We start from the raw sequence: 14,983 nt of genomic DNA, 5'->3' as shown, positions 1-14,983 counted from the left end.
GGCACCCACGACGATAATTCAAGAGAGAATAGTCTAGAGGAATCTGAAATCCCACAAGTAACGCCGGAAGAAGTAAAGAAAGCCTTGCGAGCTATGCAAAGGGGGAAGGCAGCTGGGGAGGATCAGGTAACAGTATATTTGTTGAAGGATGGTGGACAGATTGTTCTAGAAAATATGGCCACCCTGTATACGCAATGCGTCATGACCTCGTGCGTACCAGAATCTTGGAAGAATGCTAACATAATCCTAATCCATAAAAAAGGGGACGCCAAAGACTTGAAGAATTATAGAACAATCACTTTACTGTACGTTGCATACAAAGTATTTACTAAGGTAATCGCAAACAGAATCAGGAACACCTTAGACTTCTGTCAACCAAAGGACCAGGCAGGATTCCGTAAAGGCTACTCAACAATAGACCATATTCACACTATCAATCAGGTGATAGAGAAATGTGCGTAATATAACCAACCCTTATATATAGCTTTCATTGATTACGAGAAAGCATTTGATTCAGTCGAAACCTCGGCAGTCATGGAGACATTACGGAATCAGGGTGTAGACGAGCCGTATGTAAAAATACTGAGTGATACCTATAGCGGGTCCACAGCCACCGTAGTCCTCCATAAAGAAAGCAACAAAATCCCAATAAAGAAAAGCGCCAGGCAGGGAGATACGATCTCTCCAATGCTATTCACAGCGTGTTTACAGGAGGCATTCAGAGACCTGGATTGGGAAGAATTGGGGATAAGAGTTACTGGAGAATACCTTAGTAACTTGTGATTCGCTGATGATATTGCCTTGCTTAGTAACTCAGGGGACCAATTGCAATGCATGCTCACTGACCTGGAGAGGCAAAGCAGAAAGGTAGGTCTAAAAATTAATCTGCAGAAAACTAATGTTTAACAGTCTCGGAAGAGAACAGCAGTTTGCGATAGGTAGCGAGGCACTGGAAGTGGTAAGGGAATACATATACTTAGGGCAGGTAGTGACCGCGGATCCGTATCATGAGACTGAAATAATCAAAAGAATAAGAATGGGCTGGGGTGCGTTCGGCAGGAATTCTCAGATCATGAACAGCAGGTTGCCATTATCCCTCAAGAGAAAAGTGTATAACAGCTGTGTCTTGCCAGTACTCACGTACGGAGCAGAAACCTAGAGGCTTACGAAAAGGGTTCTACTTAAATTGAGGACGACGCAACGAGCTATGGAAAGAAGAATGATGGATGTCACGTTAAGGGCTAATAAAAGAGTACATTGGGTGAGGGAACAAACGCGAGTTAATGACATCTTAGTTGAAATCAAGAAAAAGAAATGGGCATGGGCAGGACATGTAATGAGGAGGGAAAATAACCTATGGTCAGTAAGGGTTACGGACTGGATTCCAAGGGAAGGGAAGCGTAGCAGGGGCCGGCAGAAAGTTAGGTGGGCGGATGAGATTAGGAAGTTTGCAGGGACAACATGGCCACAACTAGTACATGACCAGGGTAGTTGGAGAAGTATGGGAGAGGCCTTTGCTCTGCAGTGGGCGTAACCAGGATGATGATGATGAAATGTGGTCTAGCTGACTTTGCACCTTTTCCAGTTCTCTTAACTGAAGAGTTACAATAAACGCACCCGGTAGGTGTTGGCATTGCTGCATCCATATTATGGGAAAGAAATGAGTAGGTGGCATCGAACAAGCTCGATTTCCTCATAAACAAAAAAGTATGTGAACTGCGTTCGACAGCAATCACTCGCCCCTTTACACACAAAGGAGCCACCGTTCCCTGGCTTCTTCACTTTCGCCTGTATGTACGTCGTGCTGTGCTGCCTCTTGATTGCACAGCAGGCGTTAGTAAGCTACAGGCCATATCTGATGCGGTTGAGCAGTGAGGTTTTGCAAGCAGTGACACAAAATGTGCCGCACGAGGCTGGCAACACGTGTGGTGGTAAATTGTGATATGCTCCAGATTTCACCCAGGGTGTTCTCCTGAGCACGGTGCATTAGGTTCATACGCGGCTGCGTCGCCAGTATTTTGACGGGGGCATTATGAAAAACACTCGTCCGCACGGTTCGCCTTTCGGTGCACACTGCAAAACAAACAAGTTGTGTGAAACCTAATGCAGCCACTGCGGCGCCTTTCATAGTCGTCGCCTGTATAAATACCGGGATTCAATCCACCTACCAGGTTTCAACGAGTCAGGCATGGGCTGGCACCGGCTTTGAGGGAACTAACTTGGATAAGTTAGTTCCCTCAAGGCCGGTGCCAGCCCATGCATGACCTTGCCCTTTAGTGGATACAATTTTTATCGAGGTGATCGAGTTGCACAGCGTCAACGGCACCGTTTCCTTGACCGCGCAGGGTGAACGTGGCGTTGATGAACTTCAACAAGTTCGGCAAGATCTTTGGCTGCGCCCCAGGCACGCCCATGAATCCGCTCCGCAAGTGCACCGTCTGGATGAAGCATGAGTGACACTTGTTGTGCAAGCATAAAAAAATAAGAAAAGAATGGTGCCACCTGTCTTTCTTACTTTGTGTTCATGTGTCCTTATAAAAATGCCTATTAAAGTTATTTCTCATTTCTAACGGTGCCTACCCAGATCCGCATCTACAGTGGCCCATGTCGGCCTGAAAGTGTTTCGCTGAAGTGTGGCGCGTATGTAAACATTGCCATTTACTCATTGTTCTTGGTTAGTGCTATGTTTTGTTTTGAAAAGAATGGAAAGAATGCCACATGCATTTCTCTCGCATGCGTGCGAATTTGCAAGTGGCTCGAAGTAAGGTAGAGAAGCCCATCGTCATCATTATCATTTTTTCCAGAGCACCGGCATCAATTTGACCAAGGAAATGCGCGCTCGCTTCGAGCAAAAGCATGCTTGCCGCACGTGACCTGCTGATTCGGATAAATCTGAGCACACTATCTGACATTCTTTTTCAAGATGTACTGTTATCGAGCGGAAATCATCCGTCTCGACGACCAGACTACTCGGGCACTAGGTGCGTGCCGTGAAACATGTGCGCGAAGACAGCGTAATAAGACGTGTGCGTGAAGAAAGCTGTACAGAGAGACATATGAAGCACTCAAAAGAAATGCCTTAAGTGCTAAAACTATCCAAGATGGGAAAGCGGTGGCGGACAAAGGCATATTGTATACAAGACATAACAACAGCTATAAAGGCCAGGCGTGAGCCAAGTCATGTCAACCGTCAAACAAAAAAGAGGGAGACCAGGAGGCCGGTGCCCAAGCGTGAGAAAACTATTTGGCACGGAAAGAAACAGCAGCCAAATCGATTCAGCAATATGTGCATAGAGTGAATTTACGGTTCATGCCGGACCTAAGGCTGTAAGACCACAAGGTTGGAAAGGTTTTGGAAATATCTAAAGGCAGTTAATGCAGGAGACAATACATGCAACGTGCATTACCCGAGGGAAGTGATGTGAAAGGGAGAGTATGCCTTCTACTGCTGAATGACTGAATGTGGGATACACACGGAGGTAATTACGTGCACAAGTTGTCACACAACCTTAAAACGGTTGCTAACCGTCATGGTATTCCTCTGGTTTTTTCTGCACCCAACAAGCTTTCAAAGCTGTAATCTCGAGTTTGCTGTGAGAGCAGGCAGGGCTGCCGCACGAGGCATGAAAAGCCCTTTGCTAAGTGCTCCAGAGAGGTTGTACATGCAATTTCCTTGCACCCTTGTGGGCAGCTCTACATTGGACCAACCGAGCATTGCGTGAATGACCGCTTAAAGGAACATGCACAAAAACTAAAGAAAAAGAAGGATAAGGGCGCACATATGGTGGCTCATGTTACCGCGTGTGGTTGTGACGATCGATTTTCGGAGACTACAATTCTGGGCAGGAGTGGCAACGCCTCTTCTAGGCTTGCACTTGAAGCCTTCTTTATCACGAACAATAGAGATAGGTGTAAAATTTAGCCTTCTGTCACATTACTAGATGCCGAATTTGACTTCTTGCGCAACCGCCTTCGATGTGCATGTACCTGTTCTATTTTGCATGGTATGCATATCCGGATGTACGATTCTATCCTTCCATTAAACAGTTGAGTAGCGCATGTATTTTTCCACCTTGTCTCTGTGGTTTTTATCACGCTGAGTTACTACTTCAATTATGGAAAACCAGTCAGCCTAACAATCTACTACAATTTTAATCGAGGTGATCGAGTTGCACGGCGTCAACGGCACCGTTTCCTTGACGGCGCTGGGTGAACGTGGCGTTGATGAACTTCAACAAGTTCGGCAAGATCTTTGGCTGCGCCATTTTTTCGTAAAGTTACTGGGTAAATAAATAACGCGGTGATTTGCGGGAAAACCAAGCAATAGTCTTCAAGAACCTTTGATAAATATTGAAGGACCACGGCCGAAAATGAAGTGCCATAACATGCGTGCGAATAATTAAGTTGTTCTGTAAGGCCACATAATAGTTTGCTGTATAGCAGCCAGCACGAAACACGTACTCGACAGCTGTCAGCCATTCCACTTTTCTTACTAAACCACGCGTGAACCAGCAGCACATGGCGCCGAAACCAAAACAATAACAAGAGTGCTTGGCACTGGAATGATGTATAAACATGGCCGCCATGACTTAATGCCATCCCTACAAGCGCCGACATCGCCTAAAAAAACAGCCTTGGCCATTGCGTACGTATCTTTGTAGCAGCAGTGAGCTTTGAGTTTTCATAAACAGTCGTTCCTGAATACTGCCGGTATTGACTGGTATTGACGTGGTCCTCTGGACTCGGAGTCGGAAGTCCTTAAGACAAAAATAGCCCAAATATAGCCATGTAGCCAATTCGGAATTTTCGACGCCTACCCGCATAAAAGGTAGCCCAATCTGGCAACCCAGGCACCGCGGTTTGAGCGCTTGGTATGCGCGTCGGCGGGTCGTGGGCGTTGCGCGTTTCTGTTTATCGTGAATCACGTCGCGCAGAGCCAGACGCGGCCCTTTCTTCCGTTGTTCTTTCGCACGCTGGCTCGCTTGCTCGATATGTCACTCCGTCTCTAAGAAGAGCAGTGAGCTGGGAGTTTCCGTTGTGCATTTCGCGGGTCTTTCATTTCGGACGCCGTTAGTGCCGCATCATTGCGGTGAGAAGATCGGCGCGTCTGACCACGCACGATCACACCGAGCTGTGCGCTCAAGCGTGCCGAGCCCATACCGTGAATATTAAAGCGAATAGCTTACTGTCTCCGGCAGTTTTTATGGTTGTTCAGAGGTCAGTGGTCGGTCGTAAGTACTGCTGATGTGCGAGGAAGACGTTTTCGTTCTTTTGCTTTCTCGCCAACTATATTTCGCTCGCTCTCTCTCGTTCTTTCGTTCGCTCGCTCGTTCGGACTATTCGCTTGCACTAACATTCATTGACGGTGGTTTCTGCCCACTGTTTCTGTATACATTGTGCTCACAGTAAAATTCACCGCAACACTTTCTGCAGAGCACCGTTCCTACAGTAACGGATCTACCGATGTATTCCTTCGGTGCCATCGAAAGTGATGTTCGCTCTTTAACTCGATTCATTTTTCATGCGTAATACAGGAAAAAGCCGTATAAATACACCACATGAGCATGCTCACAAAATGATACAGTGGAAAAAATTAACGTGCCATCGGTAAAATATATCTCGTTATGTACGAAACTGTGAAAAACAAGGCGTTAAAAGTAAACAAATATACAATACAATACAATATATTAACTCTCTCAAGGTTACATCAGCAACAAAGGAGAGAGGACGCAAGGCAAAAAGCTGCGTTGTTGCAGCTTGAGGGCCACCCTGCGGCCTGTGCCGGGGTGCATAGCCCAGCAGCTGATCACAACAGCAGTGGATCACAAATCAGTTCGGTCGGGCAATGCGCTCAGTGTGTATCAGCACTTTAAATTTTGCTGCGTATCCTTCAGTGCCTGCGTGCGATAGCAAGCGGTTCCATTCTACAATAGTGCGCGGTATGAATGAATTTGCAAAACGATGAGAGTGACATATCGCTCCGGTTTCACATCTGCACTAGTGGTTATGACAAAAAAATTACTGCAGGGCACTGAAAGAAATCGTCAGAAAGAATTGAATGATGATAAAGTTTATGAAAAAGCCAAAGCTGTTTATTTAGTCATAATGTTAACCCTCACTTGAGGGTCGTTACAGGGACTGTCAGTAATTGAATTGTTCATAGAACAAACATTGAAGATCATCTGTAGGAGAACATTTGTAGAAAAACACAGTTACATGCAATGAATAAATAATAAGCTATACAGCTTGAGCAAAATAGTTATCAAGACCAACCTCGAAATCACTCACAGTATTTTTTGTACCACATTATTCGGTAATTCATTCCACAATTGAATAGCGTGAGGAAAGAAAGAAAAGCGGAATAAGTCCGTTCGAGCTATTATTGGTTACACGAATGTATTGCGTGTTGTTTGTGAGAACATTTAGTGAAAGAGCGTTGGATAATCGCCCTTGTTTATTTTCACCTCTGCGTGTAGTATTTCAAAAAGCAGTTTCAATCGCTGTTTCTGTCTTCTTGATTCCAGTGGTTCCAGGTTACATATTTTTAAGATTTCAGTTGCCGAGTCACGTCGTCGATATTTAGAGCAGATAAAGCGAACTGACATTCTCTGAATTCGTTCTGGTTGATCTTTTAAAACCTTTTGATGGGGGCTCCACACGGCACCAGCGTATTCTAGGCTCAGACGGATATGTCTTGTATGCAATCAACTTGACTTCTTTCGTCGCCTGGCGCAATTTCCTTTGCAGGAAGCACAACTTCTGATATGTTGATTGACAAATATTTTCAACATGGGCCCGCCAGTTCGATTTATCTGTTATGGTTATACCCAAATATTCGAAACTATATACTTTTACCAGCAGATTATCAGCAATATTATATGTGAACGATATCACTTCCTTTTTTTGTTATGTGTGTGTGTGTGTGTGTAAGTGGTTTTTTAAAGTAATTTCCATACCCCATTTTTGACACCACGAGCTTAAGTTTTGAAGGCACTGGTTGATTTTAAATTGACCTTCCCTGCATGTTACCGGACAATAAACTAAGCAATCTTCTGAGAAAAGCTTAATTTTTACAGGTGATAGGACAACCGCTGAGATATAATAATAATCTTTATTTCCATCGGGATAATGGAGGAGGTTGTGGGTAAAAGTTGCTCGTAAACGGCAGCTTGACAAAGGCCCACAGCCTCCTCATACAGGGCAACAACAGCAAAGCAGGGAAAGACACACACAAGTATACGTATAATCTCTTCGCAATTTAGCAGAGCCAAAAATAACAGGATCATTTCATAAATGAAATAAATATACAAGCAAAGAAAATAGAACAATCAATACAATAAGTACAGAGGGTATAAAGCTGTACAATAAACACAGGATTAAGTATACACATTATAGGAATACAGGTGGAGTTACTAAAATGTGTGCAGTGAAGCTGTCGTAATTCACGTTTAGATATTTTAAGTAGGTCAGTCCCGGATTTTTACAGTTGTTTAGTAGAGTTGGAAGTGTGAAGGATAATTTTTCCATTGTGTAATTGGTTCTAGGAGTTGGTACAATCCACTCCTCTTTATGACGGGTAGGGTAAAACAGTGCTCTTTTTCAGTAATAACAACTCATGCAGAGACTCAAGATGATATTTTAGTTCGCGCTGGAATGCAAGTGCAAGCTTATGATTGTAAAGATTTAATACTGGTATTATGTATGCTTTGGAGAAAAGACCTTGCGAGTGACTGTTGTATAGTAGATTAAAAGGTACTCTGATAAGCTTTTTTTGAAATATAAAGATCTTTTGCAAATTTGTATACGTGGTTCTTCCCCAGATCAAGAAACAGTAATTAAGATGAGAGTGAAACAGGGAATTATAAAGCAGGATCTTTACTTGATACGGGAGATATGATCTGTAATGGGAAATAATGCCGACTGCTCGAGCTAATTTAGTTAGAACAGCATCAACAGGACCATCCCATAGCTTGCTCTGAGAAAATGTAACACCCAGAATTTTAATATTATTTGTGATTTCTATTGGTGCGCCACCATAACTTAAGCTTACATGAGAATTTAGCTGCCTCGATTTAGGTCTAAATATTACAGCTTTCGTCTTATTAACATTTATGTTTAGATGGTTTACTATTGACCACGTTTCAAGCTTGGTATGGAGAGAATTTGCGTCATTGTGTAAGATATGGCAGTCTGGAGCAAATATAAATATACTAGCGTCGTCGGCATACAAAACATATTTAGGTTTAGTAGAGAGGTTAGTGAGAACATTGACGTAAATGTTAAAAAGAAGCGGACCAGTAATGCTACCCTGAGGAACACCTTTAACTATGGATTTTAAATCAGAACGATACGTTTCGATTTGAACAAACTGCTGTCGAAAACTGAGATATGATTTGATAAGTTCAAGGAAATGCCCTCAGATTCCATAAATTTCCAGTTTCTTCATCAAAGTGAAGTGGTGAATACAAACAAATGCTTGAGAAAAGTCGACCATAAATGCCTAGTACAAAGTTCTTTTTTCCAAATTCGGACGAAAATTCTTTCTGTTCCAGCAAAGCTAATTCGGTCGATTTGTTCTTCCTAAATCCATATTGAGCATCTGAAATAAGTTTGTGTAAATCAAACAACGAGCAAAGCTGATAATGGATAAGCTTCTCCAAGCCTTTTGAAAATATGGGCAAGACGGAGATGGGTCGGTAATTATTCATATTAGGATCACCCTTTTTGAAAAGCATAGTTACTTTAGCGATTTGCATTCGCTTTGGAAAGCAATGACTTGTTAGGCAAAGTTTAAAAATATGGGTTAAATATGGACTTAAGACATCCAACACATATTTCACCGGACGTGTCTGAACTCCTTCAGCGTCGCAACTTGAACTATTATTTAAAGAAGAAAAAACTGATGTAACTTGATCCTCTGTTACGGGGCTTAGAAAAGCAGATGAATTATTTCTAACGGGCATAAAATTGTAAAAATCTTCAAGTATACCATGATCAGAATAATGAAGTAAATACTCATGAAAGGAATTTGCAAGGGCGCAGCCAGACACTTCACAGTTATTTATTGACAACTTCTCGATTCTAGGTGAAAGTTTCGTGCGTTTAAAAACAGTGTTTAACTTTTTCCATACGAGGTCACTTTTCTTTAGGCAACTCTGGAATTCAGAGTAAATGTAACTAGATCTGCTTTTTTAACCTCCTTGTTCAATTTATTTCGGCACGCCTTATATGGCTTTAAGGTATCAGGATCTTTTGTTTTAATAAACTGATTTTTCATCTGATTTTTCAACTGATTTTCAACTGATATCATCAATGTATATCAGAAAAAGTAGTGGCCTTAGTACAGAACCCTGTGGCACGCCCGAATACACCTCACGATTTCCCGACATAGTATTTGCCACTCTGACTGCTTGTTAGCGATCGTTTAAATACGCTTCTATCCAATCGAGAACATCCGCACTAAGACCGACACGGTGAAGCTTGAAAAGCAGTTTACGATGTGAAACTTTATCAAACGCCTTCGCAAAATCTATACATATAACAACGACTTGCACACAGGCATCTATAGCAGCACAGAAATCATGAACAATTTTGATCAACTGCGTTACAGTTGAAAGGCCCCTGCGGAATCCATCCTGAAACGGACATAAGTCATTTTGTTCCAAAAATTGTCTAATGTTTTTTGCCACTATATGCTCAAATATTTTACACCACACCGGCGTGAGAGACACAGGCCTATAATTGCTCAACATTGTTTTACTGCTGCCTTTAAAAGTTGAGACAACAATTGCTCTACACCAATCTTGAGGTAGCGAATGGCATTTTAAAGACTTCTGAAATATAATTACTACGTAATACGACAACCACTCCGCGAATCGTCGCAGAAATTCATTCGGTATACCGTCAGGCCAACATGACTTTCTCGCGTCCAAGAGGAGCAGCTGATCAAATATGCCTTGTCGGTTAATATTAATATCTGCCTGAAGTGGCAATGTAGGAACCGATTCATATTCTTTGTTGTCATCCTGGCCCGTACAAAACACTGACTGGAAATATCGATTGAATCTGTCAGCGATATCAGACTTTTACGTAATTACTTCCGTTTCTTCCACAATCTGTTCAATTGCTTTGTTCGTTTCCTTTAAAAACATTCAGAACTTTCGTGGTGAGCTCTTCAGAAAGTTAGTGAGGGTGTTATTAAAAAATAGTTTTTTAGACTGCGCAATCTCTGCCTTCAAGTTCTCTTTTGCATGAGACATTTCCATCGGGACCCTTTTATTGTTGCGAAATCTTTTTATTCTACACTTCATCTGAATTATTTTTCTGCTTATCCATGGGTTTCTTTGTTTCGTTTTTTTAGTGCGAGTAGGTACGTAGTTATCTAAACAATACTGCACAATTTTCTTAAAACGTTTCCAAAGCTGTTCAACTGACTCAAGCCTTGATATAATTTGAAATTCGCCAAGCGTCGTTTCTAAAAAGTCAATGATAGTCGTATCATCAGCACGACCGTAGTTTTTAACATGTGCATAAACATGACGCTTTGCTCGAATGCTGGTGTCACAGAACACGTGAACCACAACCGTTCTGTGGCCCGATATACCATACTCAACTGATACGGCACAATCGGCCACTTTACTTGATATGAAAACCAAGTCTAACAATTACTGTGACGTAGGGGTGATTATTGTGCAGTCTTTTACAATTTGTGTGAGATTATGAGAAAACATTAGCTCTAATAGCCTATCAGTGCTACGGGTTTCTACATGACCAGTTGAAAAACTTTACCAGTTAATATGCGGTAAGTTGAGGTCTCCATTTACATGATCACACAAAAACATATTTAAGTCCTCTTGAAACTCGGGCGGAGTGCTAGGCGGTCTGTAGACGGCTCCAATAATATACGTAATGTTGGCGTAATTCACCTTGCACCACAGTGTTTCTGTTAAATGGCAACCCACATTTATTGCCACCAGTGTGCTTCTATCACCGCCACGCCACCACCTCGAGCGTCCCATTGAAGTAGAGGACGCGCTGTCAGAATCAGCACTAACACCCGCATGGTCTACTGAGTGGCAGCGCTTCTCCGAAGTAGATGTGGAGCCGTTGTCCACGTCACAAAGAGCGGCTTCAGTGTTACTGCACTCGCGCACCATTTTTTCGTGGCCTGTTGCGGTGTCAACTTGGTTTGCAATCGTTCGTCTCCTCTAACGTGAGGTCAACACCACAAAAGGCTTCTTTTTCCTAACCGAAGTCATGCTAATGCAGAGTGAATACAGCAGCAATTGGCCCGAGTGCCACTTGATAAATGGAGAATTCTCCCGCCAAGAACGCCGCCGTCGAAAAACCAGCACGCGAACTGAACAGATACGGCCAGTCTTATGAAAACGTTTTCGAAACGTATTCACCCATTGTTTTTAAGCTATCCTGCTTGCGACATTTTTAATGCGTCGAGTTTGGTCAAAAATCTGTTTGAGATGTTGAATCCATTATTACGAAGTTTTGAAGACTTTGTGTGCTACCGTGGATATATGTTACTGCCTCCCGGTTGCATCATGTACTGGTACAAGTGAAGGACACGCTGTAGAATGGTGCTTCGGCGTGGTACAAGTATACCCTGTGCAAACTGCGACTATGTTTACATCAACAAAAAAGATGCAATTTCGAGAAGTGCTTGAAGCAGCATGCGTGATTTGAAAAAAAAAATGTCGCTTGCGACATACTTGCGGAGAACGTGGCAACCTCTCACCATAGTACTGGCCTTCTTGGACAAAGCTGTCATTATTGCCAAGAATCTGGATTTCACGGCAGTATCTCGAGTGCATATGCTATTCGGACTACAGAAGAGGCAGAATCACCGCGATAGCATTATTGCGTCTGCATACGCAAAATGCCGAAGTCGGATTTCTAGCAGTTGCTGTTTGCAAACATACCTACCGTACAAATCAGTGGGAGCTATTATCAGTCATATGCAATAAAATCTCTTTATAGCGAAGTTGAATAGAAGCCCAAATTACGTCATTATACTCATTACTGCACTTCATTGCGATATATGCGCAATGTAGCGCACAAATTTGAACTTGCATAGAAGACGACGGCCTTATGGCCAGCAGAACCGTTACGTGGCCACGTGCCTGTTGGATGGATGGATGGATGCAAAACTTTAATAAGGTCCTGAGGTACGCGACTCAGCGCGCTGCGGGCGGCTCCCACGTTGGGACAGTCAGGCCTTGCCCGACCGCCGCATCGTGGGCCCTCTGGACAGCCCATAGTTGCGCCCCGGCATCGGGGCTCTTGATAGCGGAGAGCCACTTGTCCACATTGATTTGTTCCGTGCCTCGTAACGAGGGGCAACGCCAGAGCATATGGTCTAGGCTAGCGATGTCATTGCAGTGCCTGCAAGAACTAGTGGCATAGGTGTCGGGATAAATTTTGTGGAACAAAGCCGGGTTGGGATATGAACCTGTTTGCAATAATCTGAGGGTCAATGCCTGCGCTCTATTTAACTTCTTGTGTGGAAGAGGAAAGTCTCTCCTGCCGAGATAAAAGTGCTGCGCAATTTCGTTGTATGTGGTCGGTTGATCTCTGTTCTCCCCCACTGCGGGCCGGCGTTGGAGTTCTCCATGGTCGCGGAAAGCGAGACCTCGCGCCTTGGAGTGGGCCAGCTCGTTGAGGTTTGTTGGGCCTCCCATGATGGATCCCATGTGAGCGGGGAACCACGTGAGAGTGTGGGTGGCGGTGCTTTTGCCTTCGAGGATGCGACAGGCTTCTTTACACACGGCGCCAGCGCTGAAGGCGCGGATGGCTGCCCTGGAGTCGCTAAAGATATTGGCATGTCCGTCGTCCAGGAGGGCCAAGGCAATGGCCACTTGCTCGGCCGCATGCGACGACGTGCTTCGTACCGAAGCGGCGTTAACGGTCGAACCTCTGTGGTTGATTGAAACTACCGTGAAATTGTTGCTGTTTGCATACTGGGCCGCGTCAACGAAGCAGCTGCCGCCAGGGAGTTCGGTTGCGCGGCGTAGGAGCGCTGCCGCTCTGGCCTTCCTTCTTTCCACGTTGCGCTGGGGATGCATATTGCGCGGGGCGGGCGATATTATGATGTTATCTTTCTGCTCTTTCGGAAGGCCCTGGTAGGCATCTTCGACAGTGGCCGGGGGGACGCCCATCTCAGTTAGGAGTCGTCTGCCCGCCCTGGTGCCCGAGAGCCTAAGAATCTGTGCCCTTTCTTGTGCTTCTGCAATCTCTTCCAGGGTATTATGAATACTCAACTGCAGGAGTCGGTCGGTGCGTGTGTAGTTGGGCAGTCCGAGCGCGCTCTTGATCCCCCTCCTTATCATGGCATTTAGCTTGTCTCGCTCGGCCCTCTGCCAGACGTCCATGGCCGCTACGTACGTACGTACGTGTGTACGCACGTAGCGTACGTACGTACGCTACGTGCCTGTTGAAATTTTAATAAAAGGGAAGAAGACCAAATAACTTCGGCATCCTCAACACGCGGCTTCTTAGCATCTGACACGATTGTGTTTGCGAAAGTTGTCTTCTGATTCAATGTGATGATATTTCATTTCCGTTTTCAGTTGGCTCCTCTCTGGCATCGCGAAATCGATGAAACGGCGACGCGGTTGAATAGGTTGCACGCTGCGACGCCGACAATGTGGATCGTGTTGCAGCAGCACGTGACACGCACAAGGCGTGGCCTCTGAGACTGCACCGGTGTAATCTCAATCTCCGAGGCCACGCCTAGCTGCGGCAGCCTGCGCGGTACTGTAGCGAGAAACTGCGATGGCGGAAATGAGCCTCTGCTTATGCGGAGCTATTCGCAAAGGAGAAGAACCAATGTTAGACGGCGCATTCAACACAAATAGCCAACATTTTTGAACATCAGCAAAGTGCGTGTGCTCAACCCCGCGAACAGCGATGTATTGAACCTGCAGTGGTCAGGCATTTCTTGTTTCGGAGACGAATTAAGTCTGGTATATCTATTGGCAGCTGATAATTTTCCTTCGTTGAAACAAGGTTTTAAAAACATGGATATCTACGGTGATTTCAAGGGGGATTTTACTATTATAGTCAATGTCGTTATGTCCCGTTCCGTTATAACGAAGTTTTACGTTTATATGTAATATATTTTGTCTTACCTTCTAATCACAGGTGCCAAATCTACAGTCAAGGACAATTAGGAACAAGGTGAATTTTCTGCAGGTGCATCAACCTCTCGAACTAAGCCACCTCCCTGAATCGTGAAGTGACCAAAGTGTGATACCAGACAGCCACAAAGCAAAACTCTAGAAGATGCATTATAAACATTTTGCGTATGTACTGGCATGCTAATGACTGATTTAATACAAATTGTCTAAAACTGTAGCATTGCCATTTGTTGGGCGTGTTGGGCATGTTGTTTGCTGGCGCTAAATATACTTTCAATTTACCAACACGCCCAACAAATGGCAATGCTACAATTTATTTCTAGTACATCGGGCTCTTTTCTGTGTTCATCGTTAAATCCATGTTCAGTGCCCCCCCTCCTCATCTACGCAAATTGCCAAGCTCGGTCGCTTTCCTTCTACATTCGCTGCAAACATTTGCCCAACGAAGTCCTGCGGTTGTTTGGTGGCCTTGCTCCTTCCGTTGGCCATTGCATCAGAGTCCTAAAGATAATGAGAAGTGAGTGGCAAAGGCAAGCGAGGGTAGAAAGGTTTTCTGAGAGCGACGCTGGACGCTCCAGGGAGACAACAGGGTGCCTGCAGGAAGTGGACCGACTTCCTGGCGATCATCAGTAGCGGCACGGAATTTCTGTGGCAGAGGACCTTATCCGGCCTGCGTGACAGCATCCCTAAGAAGAAACCTACCGGACCTTGTGGCGTCAGGACCGTCGGCGAGGTTAGTCTTCCAGACTACGTTGAAGGTGTTCTTGAACTTGGCCCCAAGTTCGCCGTAGAACCAAGGTTGAGCGCGCCGGAACTTCTAAGCATTGTACGAA

General features: G+C 44.5%; 1 protein-coding gene across 1 annotated transcript in view; it reads left to right on the top strand.

The window, feature by feature from the left end:
• Nucleotides 1-2,496, top strand: part of LOC142575034 (neprilysin-1-like) — a 622,756-nt gene extending 620,260 nt beyond the window's left edge. The window contains exon 21 of the mRNA XM_075684001.1: nt 2,346-2,496. Coding sequence (XP_075540116.1) covers nt 2,346-2,457 — 112 coding nt within the window. The 3' untranslated portion in view covers nt 2,458-2,496. The remainder of the gene's footprint in view (nt 1-2,345) is intronic.
• Nucleotides 2,497-14,983: the final 12,487 nt, after the last annotated feature.

This window comes from Dermacentor variabilis, chromosome 3 (assembly GCF_050947875.1).
Source record: "Dermacentor variabilis isolate Ectoservices chromosome 3, ASM5094787v1, whole genome shotgun sequence".
Classification (NCBI taxonomy): domain Eukaryota; kingdom Metazoa; phylum Arthropoda; class Arachnida; order Ixodida; family Ixodidae; genus Dermacentor; species Dermacentor variabilis.
This window is presented reverse-complemented; position numbering and strand designations above follow the sequence as displayed.